This window comes from Alosa alosa, chromosome 22, assembly GCF_017589495.1.
Source record: "Alosa alosa isolate M-15738 ecotype Scorff River chromosome 22, AALO_Geno_1.1, whole genome shotgun sequence".
NCBI classification, from domain to species: domain Eukaryota; kingdom Metazoa; phylum Chordata; class Actinopteri; order Clupeiformes; family Clupeidae; genus Alosa; species Alosa alosa.
The window spans coordinates 23,499,426-23,516,236 of record NC_063210.1 but is presented as its reverse complement, the minus strand read 5'-3'; the positions used below and the strand labels follow the sequence as shown (position 1 = coordinate 23,516,236).

At 40.7% G+C, this 16,811-nt stretch overlaps 1 protein-coding gene across 1 annotated transcript; it reads right to left on the bottom strand.

The window, feature by feature from the left end:
* Positions 1-3,413: 3,413 nt before the first annotated feature.
* Positions 3,414-13,314, bottom strand: LOC125287311 (tryptase-2-like). The gene is made up of 6 exons (XM_048232938.1): positions 13,251-13,314; positions 9,429-9,529; positions 9,151-9,224; positions 8,717-8,976; positions 7,052-7,191; positions 3,414-3,664 (listed from the first exon to the last, which is right to left on the bottom strand). Exons 1-6 carry the CDS (start codon positions 13,300-13,302, stop codon positions 3,500-3,502), a joined length of 792 nt encoding a protein of 263 aa, XP_048088895.1. The 5' UTR covers positions 13,303-13,314; the 3' UTR covers positions 3,414-3,499.
* Between the last annotated feature and the right edge of the window lie 3,497 nt (positions 13,315-16,811).

The following is a 16,811-nucleotide window of genomic DNA, read 5'->3' as shown; positions in this document are numbered from 1 at the left end:
ATCCTCAATCAAGTTGCTCAGAAGATGGTCTTCGTCGGCTTACGAGTCCTATAAGACCTCAGGACCAAGCCCTTCTAGATGCGCAAATAGCTCTCGCAAGTGTCAATTAAGGTAAGCTACCTTGCAAAGGTCTGGTGGTGGTTATTCGGCTCAGCTAAAGCATTATATTAATTACGTTGGACCCGAGCCACTCTTCTCCAGTCACTACGCACAGCCGGCACTTTAGGCACAGAATAAAGCGTTAATACATTGTAGTCACTACGCACCGCCGCCCTTGGTCTAGCTTCTGCAAGCAAAACCTCGGGTAATCTCACGTCACAACAGTTCATTTCTTTTATCCTACCATCACCCCACTTCACTCATCATATACATATGCAACTCGACTCGGCAGTAGACTCAAATCGCAATCATCAATCGTTATCGAACCGAACGATCATTAAGCACTTTCCACGGGGATTTGCACCACATTGCATTACATTCTTGCTGTGCAAGAACCGAGCTTACGAAAGCTCTGAGCTTGTGCAAGCTCCTCGACTTCGCTGCAATCGCTGCAGACCATGCTGGTCATTTCTTCTTTTCACCAGAAAGTGCTCAAGCTTTCTATCTGTTTCTCTATACCTTTTCTCTCTGAACTTTATTACCTATGGACAATGTCTATCATGTTTTCCTGTCTCGTTTAGCTAACGTTACCTATGCTGCTCATCTTATTTTGGGGGGCCTTTCCAAGAGCAAGGTGCAAAAGCATGGCTCACTCTTTTCATCTTGCCCTTGGATCTGCTTTAGCTCCATTCCGTTGCAGGATGCGGCTTGCTCACGGAAACGATCACATTTAGGGGTCGTACTTAAATCGGATATAATCTGTCATGGACACTACACCGTGCTGTTATTTTGGGTCAGTCAACATAATTAATTCATTAATCTAAACCTTGCTTTGTTTACATTTCTATCCTAATAGTAGGCCTATACGTCGTGCTATTTAGCTTTCTTTAACATGGCTTTACCTCTGCCGGATGGACAGTAGTTTGTTAATTTCATCTGCTGTACATCTTGTCCTTGCAGCTTCTGTTCACCATTGAACCGTAACAAATGGATTTCACAAACTGTAATATTTTGCATCAACTTGCTTATCAATTAAGAGCTAGCTACTCCATTTGCTTGTCACAAGGCTCACAAGAATCTATGGACTGTATGGTTACTGAGTTCTTAATTACTAAAGACTCACTCAGCAGTAATGAGCATTTTGTAATCAATGTACTTCCTCTTGCAAATGTCTGGTGGTGGTTATCTGAATTTAATCATATTACTCATCTCTTCGTTTCTGGTGCCCGTACTGGCTTGGTCGCATTTGTGCAGGTCATAATCTTTAACTGCAAGCGCTATTTTGTCTGCACTAACCTGAGCTTCTGCAACTGCAAGCTCTATCCCGCTGCACTAACCCTGAGCATCTGCAACTGCGAGCTCTATTCTGCTGCACTGACCCTGAGCATCTGCAACTGCAGGCTCCATCCCCTGCACTGACCCTTAGCATTTGTAATTGCAAGCTCATCGCCCTGCACGTTGTTAGTTAACCCTTAAGCTAAGCTTCTGCAAGCACTAGTCACTCAAGCAGTCTTGTTCAATGGGTTGAACATCTGCAAGCTCAATTCCCTTCCATAACTTTAAATCAATCATAGAATTTGAGTCACAGGTGGTTGAATCCATCATCATGATCATCCTCATCAAATCATCAGTTTATTTTATTAATAGTATATTCTTCATGTGTCTCTGCTGTCTGTCTTGCTTTCTCTGATTCATCTCCCGAGTTCAACCGGATAATACAACATGCACTGTTTAATATTGTTATGCTCTATTTCAGAGAGGATAATACAACATGCACTGTTTAATATTGTTATGCTCTATTTCAGAGAGGATAATACAACATGCACTGTTTAATATTGTGATGCTCTATTTCAGAGAGGATGACCATCTAAGCATTCTGGTGGGTATCTTTATTTCTTATTCTTTGGGGGTAGGCTCGCCCTGCCGCTCTGATACCGCAGGATCTGCAAGGGGTCTGCACTTTCGGTGACCTGGACCGAGGATGGGGCCTATGCCAAAGACTGTCTTATTGTTGCTTATGCCTTTTGTATATCCTTTGATGGATTAAAACCTGTGTTAACTTTCATTGTACCTCCCTGAGTCTTTCTGATAGAAATGTGGAGAGCATTCACTCACCATTGCTTTGTATTCTCCATGAATTTGGAGAATACAAAGCAAGGGATTTAAGACCATTCATCTTCACAAAATGTGTTCATGGCCGTGTCATATCAACCGTCAAAACTGTCAAGTAAAGTGTTACCGAGATAATTTATTAAGGATGGTAAAAATATAGGTCTACACCGCAAACCATACATCTGCAGTAATACACAGTATGGTTTGCTGTGAGTCTATTTGCCTTTATTTCGATAAGACAGTGTAAGTGGGAGAAAGATTGAATTTGAACCTAGGTATCCACGGACACTTGATCTAGAACATGGTATGGACGCTTTACCCACGGACACTTGATCTAGAACATGGTATGGACGCTTTACTCACAGGCACTTGATCTAGCACATGGTATGGACGCTTTGCCCACGGGCACTTGATCTAGAACATGGTATGGATGCTGTATCCACGGGCACTTGATGTAGAACATGGTATGGATGGCAATGACATGCACATCATTTATGGTTCATATTTGCCATTTACCCCTGTGAGATCACATTTATGATCATATGAATGATTTTTTGTGAGAAAATTAGGAACATTTTGCGGAGCCCGGGAGGTGACATGAAAAAAAAAAAAACTGAGAAAAAGTATGAAACTCGAGATCTCTCAAAAACAAACTCAAGATCTCAGCAACCTAGTCAGTGTTTGTCCCAACTAACAGACAGACAGACACACACACAGACACAGCAGACACTGTTAAGGTACATAGCACCTACAACTAATACACTCGGGTCCAGTTGGTAAAACCGTTTAATAGTTATGTGTAGGGGGGGTGTACCATGTGCAGTCATTGAAAATAAGTTTTTCACAGAAAATGAGCCAAGGCCTAAATCTAAAGAAATAATAGAGCCAAGAGTCTACGTTTAAAGAAATAATAAATAGCATAATTTTGTTTTAGCAAACATTGAAAACGGGTCCTATAAACCCAAACACCTTACAAGGGTTAAACTAAAACTAACTTAATTAAAATGCCCATGCTTTCTTTTTTTTATTAGAACATAGACATTGAAAGCAGGTACTTTTTTCCTTTTATTTAGGTAGGGTTACTTCTGGTGCTTCTACTTTTACTAGAGTAAATATTTTTCTCTGGTTATTTGTACTAAGTTTCTGAACTTCTTCCACCACTGATGATAGGTCACACATACACACACACACACACACACCAGTTTGATGCTGCTAAAGACTTTATTGATCAGAGACAGGAGAGATGGAAAGAGAGAGATCAGGCTCGACCACTAGAGGGAGCTGTTGTTCATCTGTATTTGCGGAAGGCACGCTGGATGAACTTTGTGTGGCTGAGCACACGTGTGTACACGCCAGGGTAGCCAGGCCGGGCACAGCCATGTCCAAAACTCACCACCCCGACCTGGACGAACTGCTCAAACGACTTACACACCAGGGGGCCACCAGAGTCACCCTACACACACACACACACACACACACACACACACACACACACACACACAAACATTGAAAGTTATTGTCTATTTGGGCCACCCTCTCTTCCTGTTAACATCAGCAGAACATGAGATAGGATCTACACACACACACACACACACTTATAATCACATACACTCTCTGGCATCAGCCTCTCTTCCTGTTAACTTCAGCAGAACATGAGATAAGATCTGCACCTTGGTGTGTGTATAAGTGTGTGTGGGCTTGCATGTGTGTGTGTGTATATGTGTGGGTCTGCGTCTGCATGTGTATCAGTGGCGTGCCGTCAGTGCCACGCCGGACACAGCCTTTTCAAAAACTCCCCACCCAGACCTGGACCCTGTTTTAGTCTAAAAAATGTGTGGCATTGCTTAGAGCACCTTTAAATATATATTTTTTAGGGCTGTCAAAATAACTGATTAATTTTGATTAATTAATTTGAGAAAAAATAACTGATTAAAAAAAATAGTGCAGATTAATCGATTCCGTATGACCTTTGACCCTAAGCCGTTATAGTCAGTAACCATTAGACTGTAAAATGAAGGAGAGCGAAGAAAATGGATCAGGGCTATTTGACTTAATTACCAAGTGGGCCAGACAGGACAACCACTGGGTCTTCACGGGCCACCCAAAATATGGCGTTGCTAAAATGACTATTGTGGCTATATATATATATATATATATATATATATAGTCATTTCATAGTCGCATGTGTTCATAACTATCCAGCTACATTTAGTACGGTTAAAGATATTCACAAATACTGGATGTGGTGGATATTCCTGAACATTCATACCCAACTTCTGTCATAGCTCATACTTTAAAAGAAACCAGTGAAAACTATTCTGACAAACAATAAGCAGCATTTCAATGCCTGAATCAAGTGATGGGCTAACTATCATTAACATCCAACTTCAGTCGTATTTCATATTTGTAAAACAAACCACAGTGAAACATACTGACAAACATATAAGCAGCATTGTAATTTGTAATGCCTCAATCAGGTGATATACGCATTCTTTGTAAAAGAGCCTTGGTAAAAGGTAGGCCCTATCTTGCGTCGGGTGACAAATCGTTCAGGCTACAAGAATGGATGGATGCTATCATAGCTCTCTCTTGTTCCGTACAAAAGTGACCGAGACCTAGGCTACTCCTTTGACTTGTATTGCCACCACATATATCGTATATACTATATCGTTACCGAAATGCATTCATTGCACAGTAAACACTTCGGTTTATGACTGTTGACAGCAATGTAAACAGTCAGTTCTTTCTGACTGGAACTGCCGTTTTCATCATCAATTTTGTGTTGACAGACTTTGTTAACAAATCTTTCACATTAGGATTACTGCTGCCAACGCGGGAATTCCTGTGTTATGGGTGAGTTCGTAAATTGCCACACCGAGCGCTCCGAGCACACTGAAACTTTTTAATTGTGCGTTATTTTATTTTCAGAGTGTTAGATTGAATTTCCGTACGCACCCTATATCTGACAGCCCAGTGAGACAGGCGCGAGCCACGCGACATTGTTTAGCCTACTTTTGTAGCCAATCACTGCTTATTTTATTCATTATAGCATAGTCATGAAAGCCAGAGTTGAAGGCAGTTTGCGGGCGGGCCGCAGGTAAAATTCAACGGGCCGCTAGTTGAATAGCCCTGGCCTAGATCATTGATTGAAACATTTACTTTTAAAAAACGGCCTGACGGTGTTGATAAAAATAAAGAGTTGATTAAAATAAAGTCCTCTGCAATATCTGTAGCAAGGAATTTGCATATCACCGGAGTTTGTCAACTCTAAAGTCGCACATCAATGCAAAGAAATAGTGTTGACATTGAAGGGGGTGTTTTCATTGTGTCCCCTAGGTTATATCTGTGGCCTGAAATGCGTTGTATGTGAAAAAAGACTTCTTCCCGAAGCACTTTTGAATTTATTAGGTCATATTAGGTCATATTGTATATTATTATGACCATTATTTGAACAGTGAAAATAATAATAAAAGAGTTTTTGAACTTTAATGTCACTAATGCTGATTATTCAATGATTCATTTAAATACTTTCACAGCAAAAATGATATATGTGATTAATTTAGATTAATTAATCACAGAGCATGTAATTAATTCGATTACATTTTTTAATTGATTGACAGCCCTAATATTTTTTAAAAAGTATCACGAGAAGACTAGCATCAAGATTTAACTGATAATTGCTTTTCAAAGATATCATTGATTGAAGCATACTTGCCACATGGGTGGAGACTGTAGAGATGGAGACAGTAAAGAAGCTGAAGATACGAGAAGTTGAAATAATAAAGACACGCCTCCAGGAAAATCAATATATGGGAAATATTTGGATAGGTTCTTGAAGAAGATGACAGTAGTGCAAGCTATGTTCTATGTACTTCTTGTGAAGCCATTTAAAAAGTATGACAGCCACAAAACAGGCACGACCAACATACAGTAACTCGTCACAAACGCAGCCACAAAACAGGCACGACCAACATACAGTAACTCGTCACAAACGCGCCACTGGTGCACACTAAGCCCTGCCAGCCAAATAGAGTAAGTGCAATTCCCAAACCTCGAGCAAACAATAGATAACTTTATAGACTGACCTAGAACAGCTTTTTTAGACGAGACACAAGACCTAATGACAAGTCACTCAGTAAAATGCTGATGCTTTGCCACCTGCCCATGTTAAACTTTTAGCCTACAGCCAGCGGGCGCCTGCAGGAATAAAATGGTATGGTACACAGACTACCCAGCCATATCTACCGGTATATATAGGCCATATATATGCCAGGTTCGCGCATGCATAAAAGTTACCTTAGTTTGTAGTGTCTGTGACTTTAAACAGTGTATGTGCTTCAGTAAAGCTTTGTGCTTCATTCAGCATTATAAACCAGTTCTTCTGCTAACGTTTTGACCAGCAATATATTTCTCTTGCCTACCTTTCGCAAATAAATTATTTTGTTTTACAAAAATGGCCTACTGTCACACTGCATGCTAGGCTATAACCAAAAGCACCCATTTTGTAAAGGGTCGGATCGCGGGTCGGGTATCATTTTGTCTTAATTAATATTTGCGGTCTGAGTTGCGGTCGGGTTGATTAAAATATCGGGCGAGCTCGGGACGTTTGTGTGCTAGTGAAATACTGTGAAAAACTTCCCCCACTAATTCACATAGTCACTTTGCTAATACTGTACACATATTCAACAGAACACACTCACACACACTCACACACATACACACACACACACACACGCTCACTCACACACACGCACACACACACACACACACACACACACACACACACACACACACACACACACGCTCACTCACACACACACACACTCACACTCACACACACCTGGCATGAGTCCTTGCCCCCCTGCATGTATCCAGCACACAGGTAGTTGTCATCAGTCCGGGGGTACATCAGCCTGCAGGTTTTGTCGTCCACTAGGGGGAGCTTTAGCTGCTGCATAGTCTCTTCACCTTCCAACGGTGCTAAGAGTGAGAGATATACACAGAGAGAACAGAGAAGTTTCACCAAAGTTTCACCGTTGTGGTACAACAAAGGACCTACAACCTTGTGCTTTCATTGGATAGTCGCGTCGCGTTCAACGGATTCATTTGCATAAAGATGGGCATCGGCATTTTTTCAAATGCAGCGCCACCTTCCTGGAATGCTTTGTGGGCATGTTAAAGTAATTTTTTCAGTCCGATTCGATATCGATTCGATTCGATTATCGATTATCTCCCCATTAATTCACTAATAGCAACTTATACATGTTTATTTACATATCTGAATGAAAAAACATGAATTCTTTAACATTGCAATATATGTTTATTGCTCTTAAGATTCCAAAATAAAAGACTATACAAGTGCAAAGTAATGCATTCTTAGTCAGAGGTAGCATTCAATAAAGTTCAGTAGTGTAGGTCTATGTCTAATTGAGTGCCTGTCATTTTAAGACGTTCGTGTGGGAATCCTTGCAATTAACATTAACACAGTTAAAAGGCTGCTGATGTGTGGATGCAATTCATAACGTAGTTAGTTAAAATAACGGTTCGTACTTCTCCTTTGGACAAGCACTTTTGAGTCTTGGAAAACACTTTTCCATTTACATCGGGATTCATTCAGACATTCAGAGTCAATAAAATGAGCCCTGCATGAATAACAAATACAAGCAGCTGCAAGTAAGCATGCTAAACTTGACATCCAAACAGTATTCTAACGTTAGCTCTGAGATACTGCTTGATTGCATACTGTAATTAACTTAGTTTAGTCTCCTCAATGTACTATGTTGCAGAGTTTACTTTAACTTTAATGCAGCAGTTTTGAACAAGCGCAGCATGGTCACGATGCTAAGCGGATTTAATAGCAATTTAGCCCACTGTGTTCTATGCAGTGCTTCTATGTGGCAACAACAATCGTGAATATTTTGTTAAATGCCCATGCAGAGGAGGAGCGTCTATGAGGAGCAGCAGGCTCGTTACGAGAGAGAGCGGGCGGGGCGAGGAAAGGCTGTGTGAGTAAAAAGTGCAGCTCAATGAAATTATTTTATCTTATCTTTAATTTAAATAGTACAACATAGAACATCAATGTGTGGTGGCCGGTTTTGATTTTATGGTGCCCAGCCACAGATTAGTCAACGTATGGAAAACACTGAAGGTGTAAAATTAAAAATATTTAGCAGAACACGTTATGCTTGACGAATCGACGCTCATATTTTGCGTCAACGTATTTTTTGCGTCGACGTCATCGATAACGTCGACGCGTTGTCCCAGCCCTATCAAGGGCACTTCAGCCGTGCCTACTGGTCGGGGTTCGAACCGGCAACCCTCCGGTTACAAGTTCGAAGCCCTAACCAGGTAGGCCACGGCTACCCCAAAGATATGTGTCCTCCTGTCTACATTCGAGCATTCTGACTGATCTGGACATTTGGATGATTAACAATGCAGTGTCTGTATAACCAGTAGGCCACGGCTGCCCCATCTTATTTTTTATTTTTTTTTGAAAAGCACGTACTTCCCTCAGCCATGGCGCCCCACCCGGTGACCCAGCACTCGGAGCTGGTGTTGAAGACGTCCAGCGGACCGGCCAGCGGCACAGGCCTCACATGGCGGGAGATGACCACCGGCTCCGCCAGCTGCACCAGGGCGATGTCATGTTTCAGCACGTCCCCATCGTCATGGTAACCGGGGTGGATCAGGACACGGTGGACGCCGTACGGCAAGCCAGTGGGCTCAAGAAGCTTCTGCTCGCCTGCCACCACTGCCATCACATGACTGTGTGTGTGTGTGTGTGTGTGTGTGTGTGTGTGTGTGTGTGTGTGAATGAGAGAGAAACACATTAGTATCTATCAACACAAAGCAACTTCACACCATATCCCCTATATACACATGCATGCGCACGCACTCTCTCACACACACACACACACACACACAGTAAAGTCAACTTACAGATTTTCAACACAGTGAGCTGCAGTGAGGACCCATTGACTGTTGATAAGGGAACCACCACAGAAAATAGTATCCTAAATTAGGATACACACACATGAACAGGCACACACACACACACACACACACACACACACACACACACACACACACATAAACATAACAGAAATACCGTTTGGACATGCATCCATATATACACATTGGTATTCATTCCTAAACAAACACACACACAGGCACACACAGTTGGTCATTCCCTAACACACACACACACACACACACACATTTCCATTAGTGATGTCGAGGTACACCATCCAGGGCCATCTTCCAGGGGCCGCGTCCTCTCCCCCCACTATGGAGCTACGGGAGCTGAGATGCAGTGAGCCTGCAGACAAACACACTACATTACACACACACACACACTACATTACACACACACGCACTCACACACACTTCATGTACTTACACACACATATATATATATACGTATGGACAGACACACACACACCTGCAGTTATACACACGCATGTGCACCCCAGGGTAGCCACGCCGGGCACACAAAACACACACACATATACACATCATGTACATACACAGACCCATAAACATACACACATATACACACACACTACATTACATACTCTACAGTACACACACACACACACACACACAAATACACACACACACAAATACACATATAGACAGACAGACGCACGCAAAATCACACAAATGCTTCATGCACAGATACACCCTCACATACATACACAGAGAGAGAGAGAGACAGATACACACACATACATATACACACACACAGAGATATACACAGATACACACACACACACATACTGTATACACACACAGAGAGACAGAGATACATACATATACACAGAGAGAGAGACACAGATACACATATACACACACACAGATACACACAAATACATATACACACACACACACAGATACACATATACACACACAGAGACACAGATACACACACATACATATACACACACAGAGAGAGACACAGATACACACACACATACATATATATACACACACACACATATACACACACAGAGAGAGAGACACAGATACACACACACATACATATATACACACACACACATATACACACAGAGAGAGAGACACAGATACACACACACATACACAGATACACACACACATACATATATACACACACAGAGACACAGATACACACATTCAACAAAATTTTGCTGCTCTTATTTTTTCATTATTATATGTGCCCTCTTATTTACTTATTTACTTACTTTTTTGTTTACTTGAATGTTATGTTTGTCTGTGGACTTAAAATTGGTAAAATATGTCTTGTCTTCACCGTGGGATAGTGAGAAACGTAATTTTGATCTCTTTGTATGTCTGGAACATGTGAAGAAATTGACAATAAAGCTGACTTTGACTTTGACTTTTGACACATAAATATACACACACAGAGAGACACATATACACACACAGAGACACAGATACACACACATACATATACACACACAGAGAGAGACACAGATACACACACACATACATATATACACACACACACATATACACACAGAGAGAGAGACACAGATACATACACACACACACACATACATACACACACAGAGAGACACAGATACACACACACATACACACAAAAAAGCCCCAGCCAGTTTCAAATCTAGACTTAAGATCAAACACACTTCCAATTAATCAGATACACTCTGTATTACAATTAGTTTGCTTTGTATTTTTTTTATGTTTTTTAATTGTTGTATGTTATGTAAACTACTTGACTAATGTGTTAATTTACCAGAAATTAAAAAGAGAGCATAATTAAGCAATAATTTAGCAAATGAGCCTATCATTTTGTAAAATGAGCGCACTATTTAGTAAAAGTGCACCAATCATTTATTAAATTGAGGACACAATTTAGTAAAATGAGTGCACTATTTAGTATTATAATCACACACTTTGGTAAATGAAATATTATCTTGATAAACACAACAAATGCAATGGAACCTTAAGCGTTCCACACCAAACATTGTGAAATATTTCAACCAGAATATTAAAAGTAGAATTGTACTACACCATGTCCTAACCTACGACGGAGTATTAGGGCCACACATGAAGAAAAAAAATATTTTTGCCATGACGAGATTAAACTCGACATGTCAACTTTAAAGTCGCCATGTCGACATTAAACTCGACATTTCGAGAATAAAGTTGAAATATCATGTCGACTTCAATCTCAACGTGTTGACATTAAACTCAACATTTAATAAAGAATAAAGTTAGAGAGAACGACCGCTCGGGATGATTGAAAGGGAGGACGAATGAAACATTCCAGTTTTCTTCGAGTGCAACAATGATTAGACATAGGCCTATTGTATTTCATGTGGACAAAACATAGAACATATTAACCTCCATTGCTCAGCCAAATACTTTGTGATAGGTCCTTATCACGGAATTACAGGCGATAAATGCGATGGTCAAAAGTAAACGTCATTAGCGGTTTATTTATTGTAGGCTATTATTAAAGAGTGTTTTTCATCTAAAGGTTCAACTTCATGCTTGCACTAAACTAGGCCTACTAAGTGCTCTCCCCAATCCTAGATTTTCACATTGCTTGTTTATTTGTTTGTTTGTTTGTTCAGCCTATTGCTGAATGTCTATGGAGGGACGAATGAAGCTGTCCTCCCGACCTGGCAACCCTATGTATTCTGCATGCGCATGGACACATAGTGCATAAATAAAGTACATGCACACATATTCCCTCACAGGATCAAAAGAGTATATATACTTAGGCCTATACATGTCTGTGTTAGCCTCCTATATTTATTGCAGGTGAGACATGGAAAAGCAGTTTTAGAAAAATTAGTTTTGCCATGTTAACCTATGGAGAGTGACGGCCTGTGGGTCATGAAGGGCAGGTTTTTGGATGTGCGGTGGCCTTACCCATGTAAAACAGAGTGAAATAACATTTTGTATAGAAACATTATATCGTTGGATACATCTTTTATTCTAGCTATATAAATGGCATAGTGCATGGTATTCCATAAAAGCGAGATACAGCGCTTCACGATGACGGCAATGAGTAGATAACAGACAAGATGCAATCTATCTGAATATCTGCAATCTATTTGAAATAACACTTATTTGAAACCTATTATTCATGTCACATATTGTGTGTTAGTGTAGGCTACATAACTTAAACTGTGGGCTATGTTTAAACTGTATTTCGAGTTTAATGTTGGCATGTCGACTTTAAAGTCGACACGTCGAGATTAAAGTAGATATGATATTTCAACTTTATTGCCGAAATTGCGAGTTTAATGAGCGAACGTTAGCAATAAAATCCGTTAACATTGTTTTCAATTGGAGAGTCCTGACTGCAAGTGACGCGAGCAGTGCGATGCAGTGCAACGTTTTGAGGGACCTTTTGTTGGGCGCCGGTTTCTATTTTCTTTTTGTCGCTTGCTTTTTTCTGCTATTTTGAATGAGGAATACGACGCAATAGAAGGGCATATTTAACAGATTCAGTGTAGACAGATAAGTATAAGTATAAATACACTTGCGAGGGAAATTTGGTCTCTGCATTTATCCCAATCCGTGAATTAGTGAAACACACTCAGCACACAGTGAAGTGAAGCACACACTAATCCCAGCGCAGTGAGCTGCCTGCTACTACAAGAACAGGGGTTAGGTGCCTTGCTCAAGGGCAGCTTCAGCGGTTCCTGGTCGGGGCCTGAACCGGCAACCCTCTGGTTACAGGTCCAGAGTGCTAACCAGTGGGCCACGGCTGCCCCACAACAGATAACACTGAGTATATAAGCTTGCCTGTATCCTGTAAGGACATAGTGTAAGCCCTTAAATGCTGCGCTGCAAGAGCCTACTCCACTGGATCTGATACTCTACTGGCATTTTGGTCATACCACAGATTTGACCATTTTAATCAGTATATAAGTATTATATATAAGTATATATATCTGTATATGATACATATATGATCTGACCATTTTGATCAAAACACATCCCTCATTTACTTATTTCATGGGTCACTCAAACACACAAACACACACAGGGCATCTCACCTGTAGCTGAGCTGAGCAGCAGGGTCACACAGAGACAGACCATGAGGTTCATGTCTGCAGTCTGCTGGAATGCACCGAGACCACAGCTATTAAATACAGTGACCACACACACATACACACACACACGCACACACACAGGGGCGTTGGACTGGGGGTAAAACCACTACTGATTATAGGGGCCCAAGGGGAGAGAGGGCCCTTGAAAAGTCTGGAACATATTTTATTTTACCTGGATATTTTATATATGTATGTATGTAATTACATTTCATAATAAATGTCAAATGAAATGTAAAGTCAGTGTATAGGCTGAATAACTTGGTTGATTGACTGACTACATTTTGTATACAAAAAAAGTGAAGACTATCTAAGGTCTCATCCACCCCTTGCTTCTGCGCCAAATGGTTTGGTCCATCTGCAAGCATTTTGTTTGTTAGTTCAGTTGAGCATATACCTATGTTCCTTTGTAACGTCGTTGCATAATTATGAATCCCCCCTACACACACACACACACACACACATAACTATCACTCTCTGGCATCAGCCTCTCTTCCTGTTAACTTCAGCAGAACATGAGATAGGATCTGCACTTTGGTGTGTGTATAAGTGTGTGTGGGCTTGCATGTGTGTGAGTGTAAGTGTTTGTGGGTTTGCATGTGTGTGTGTGTATACTTGTGGGTCTACATGTGTGTCAGTGGCGTGCCGTCAGGGCAAGCAAATCGAGCTGTGCTTGACCAGCTGATGACTGAAATATATGTGGCTAATTCAGGATCAAACAAACACATGTTTGGTGCTGCTAGAAACTTTATTGATCAGAGAGACAGGAGGAGAGGCAGAAGAGAGAGGAGAGAAGGAAAGAGAGAGATCAGGTAGAGGTGGAGAGCTCCTCCCTGTGTGACCACTAGAGGGCGGTGTTGTTCAGCTGTATGTGCCGATGACGTCCTCGATGAACTGCATGTACTGCCGTGCAAAGGCAAAAGGCCGTAACTTCAATTTTATCAAAAATGAGTTTTTGTCATTTTTGGAACAATGGGCATCAAGTTTATCATGTGGACAAATATCTTGAGTCAATTTTGTTGTTCTCTTATCAAAATAAGATGCTGTTTTTGCCGTAACTCCAAAAAGCAGAGGGTAAGCCAAGGCATAGCCCAGTAACATCAGTTGTGGTTCTTTAGCTTTGTTTCATGGTTCTATAGAACGCTGGAATTAAGTTACAGTGCACCGTAATTTCAGCGCAGCAAACCATATTAACATTGGTGGTGGGTAAAACAAAGGCAGAGTGACTTATGCCTATGTATGTATGTAGGCCTAATTGAAGCACTTCAGCCACACTTCAATAAAGTGAAAAGAAAATGTTGCAGTGGTTGTTTTACTATCTAGCATTAACTACTTCAGATTTTGTGAAATTCAGCTAGGATGTAGCCTAGTTAGCTAGTTAACTGTTCCTGATCCACAAATAGCCTACATGATAGATGTTGTGCCAGGCAACTGTAAGACACCATAAATGTCTCAAAGCCTGGATACTATTAACTAGTAGCCTAGTACACGCTTTCTCGTGCCATACAGGGTGGCTAGCTGCCTGCCAATCTGCAAGTCCACTCACTGGCAGAAAACAAAGCGAAGTGGGTTGGGGACGCCTCCACGATACACCTCCCCGCCCCTCCCCGGGCGAGGAGAACATGTCGCACACAAACTAACCCAGCAGATAGAACTTAGATCGCAGCTTACCTTTAAAAAAAAAATCCATGGAAAACAACATCCACTGAGAAGACAAATCCATTGTTTAAATCCATCACAAGTTTTCAGCAAGCCCATTCAATATAATTATGTGCAGGCTAGCTAGCCTAAAATCTATCAAAGTGCAACGTTGTTCGATGTTGTCATTCAATTTTAAGTGTCGCTATGAGTAAGCTATTAGCTAAAGCTAGACAGTGTTGGTTGCAAAATATTTGACTCCCATACGAACAAAACTACACAGCATGTCCTTAAGTCGATGTCCCTTTAATTTGTCAAGAAAGAAACCCAATCAATATGTGACTCCTCCTACGCCCGCACTACATACACAGACAGTAAATTATTATGTGTCCATGAGTAGCAAAATTCCTGTAATTGCATACGTTTCCAATGGCATTGGCTTGGATCATGTTGTGGCTGTTTTTGGTTTTCTGGCTCTTAAAGTGTTATTTTACTTAAATTAAGTACAACGATAAAGTTTAAAAATGTTCCAGTGTAGCCTTCTCATTATTTTGTATTTTGTAATATTCTGTTGATGGAGGCCTTATATTAAGCCTTACTAGACAAAACTCACTAAATGTTATCTTAAGGCTATCATTGTTATCATATAAATGTTTCTATAGAGTGATAAAAGTCCAAATGGTCAATAAATTAGAAGTTAAGGTATTTTGCCTTTGTATGACCCATTATTGTTTTGCAGATAATGCAAAAGCAGAATACAGTAACTTCCAAATAAGGGTCAAAGGTCAAGTTTGAGCTGATTATTTTTCCATGTAGATACATGTATTCATTATGACAATTACTTCATAAATTTTCAGTGTCCTACCTATCATACAATTGGCTGGACAACAAAAAAACTTTAAAGTCATTTTTCTCAGTTTCACACTCTGGCGAGTTAAGGTCTTTTGCCTTTGTAGGGCAGTGTAGTTATACACACGTGTGTACACGCCAGGGTAGCCACGCCGGGCATAGCCAACTCCAAAACTCACCACCCCGACCTAGACGAACTGCTCAAACGACTTACACACCAGGGGGCCACCAGAGTCACCCTACACACACACACACACACACACACACACAAACAAAACATGTTTAGAATTGAAAAAAAAAAGTTTTTTTTTTTAAATTTCAGAAACTACTCACAGAGAATGAATGAGCAGTACTGTACAAAAACTCTTAAATGCCAGCCTTTGATTTCTGCCATTGAGAATCGATACAAATGGCAGCTCATTGTGTTAGTGTTAGCCTAGGCCATGTACATAGGTTGGTGGTCCGTGGACTTTGCATTTGGGGACTATATAAAACTAAGGCCAAGCAGCTAAAGTACTGTTCCGTATCAGCAGTTATAGGAGCTTATTTGGAAGAGATTATGTGTCCTATTCCCTTGACCTGTAACAGGTTATGATAGATTGCTGAACTGCTTTAATCTACTGGATTATTCAGAAGATTTGATTCCTAATGTAACTCGACTTGTAAAGTGGAATCAAATAAAGTATATAAAATGTGTATCTCTCTCTCTCTCTCTCTCTCTCTCTCTCTCACACACACACACACACACACTGTACACACACACACATGTAGACAAAAGACAAACACAAACAAACTGTACACATAAACTGTACACATACATGCACATTATTTACATCACAAAAACAACATATGGTAGGCTACTCAATCACACACACACACAGGCACATGTTATGAAGTGTGTGTGTGTGTGTGTGTGTGTGTGCGTATGTATGTGTGTGTGTTTGTGTGTGACAGAAAGATGTACTGATACATGAACATCTTAATAATCTTTTAGTGGTTTGTGCTTGCGTGGGAGTGTAT

What these genes read in the sequence shown, in the direction of transcription:
- LOC125287311 (XM_048232938.1), bottom strand. Translation starts at nt 13,302, where the DNA reads ATGAACCTCATGGTCTGTCTCTGTGTGACCCTGCTGCTCAGCTCAGCT. An exon ending in GCTGCTCAGCTCAGCTACAG is followed by an intron (nt 9,530 to 13,250) that starts GTGAGATGCCCT and finishes GTTTGTCTGCAG; the next exon opens with GCTCACTGCATCTCAGCTCC. An exon ending in TCGACATCACTAATGGAAAT is followed by an intron (nt 9,225 to 9,428) that starts GTGTGTGTGTGT and finishes ATCCTAATTTAG; the next exon opens with GATACTATTTTCTGTGGTGG.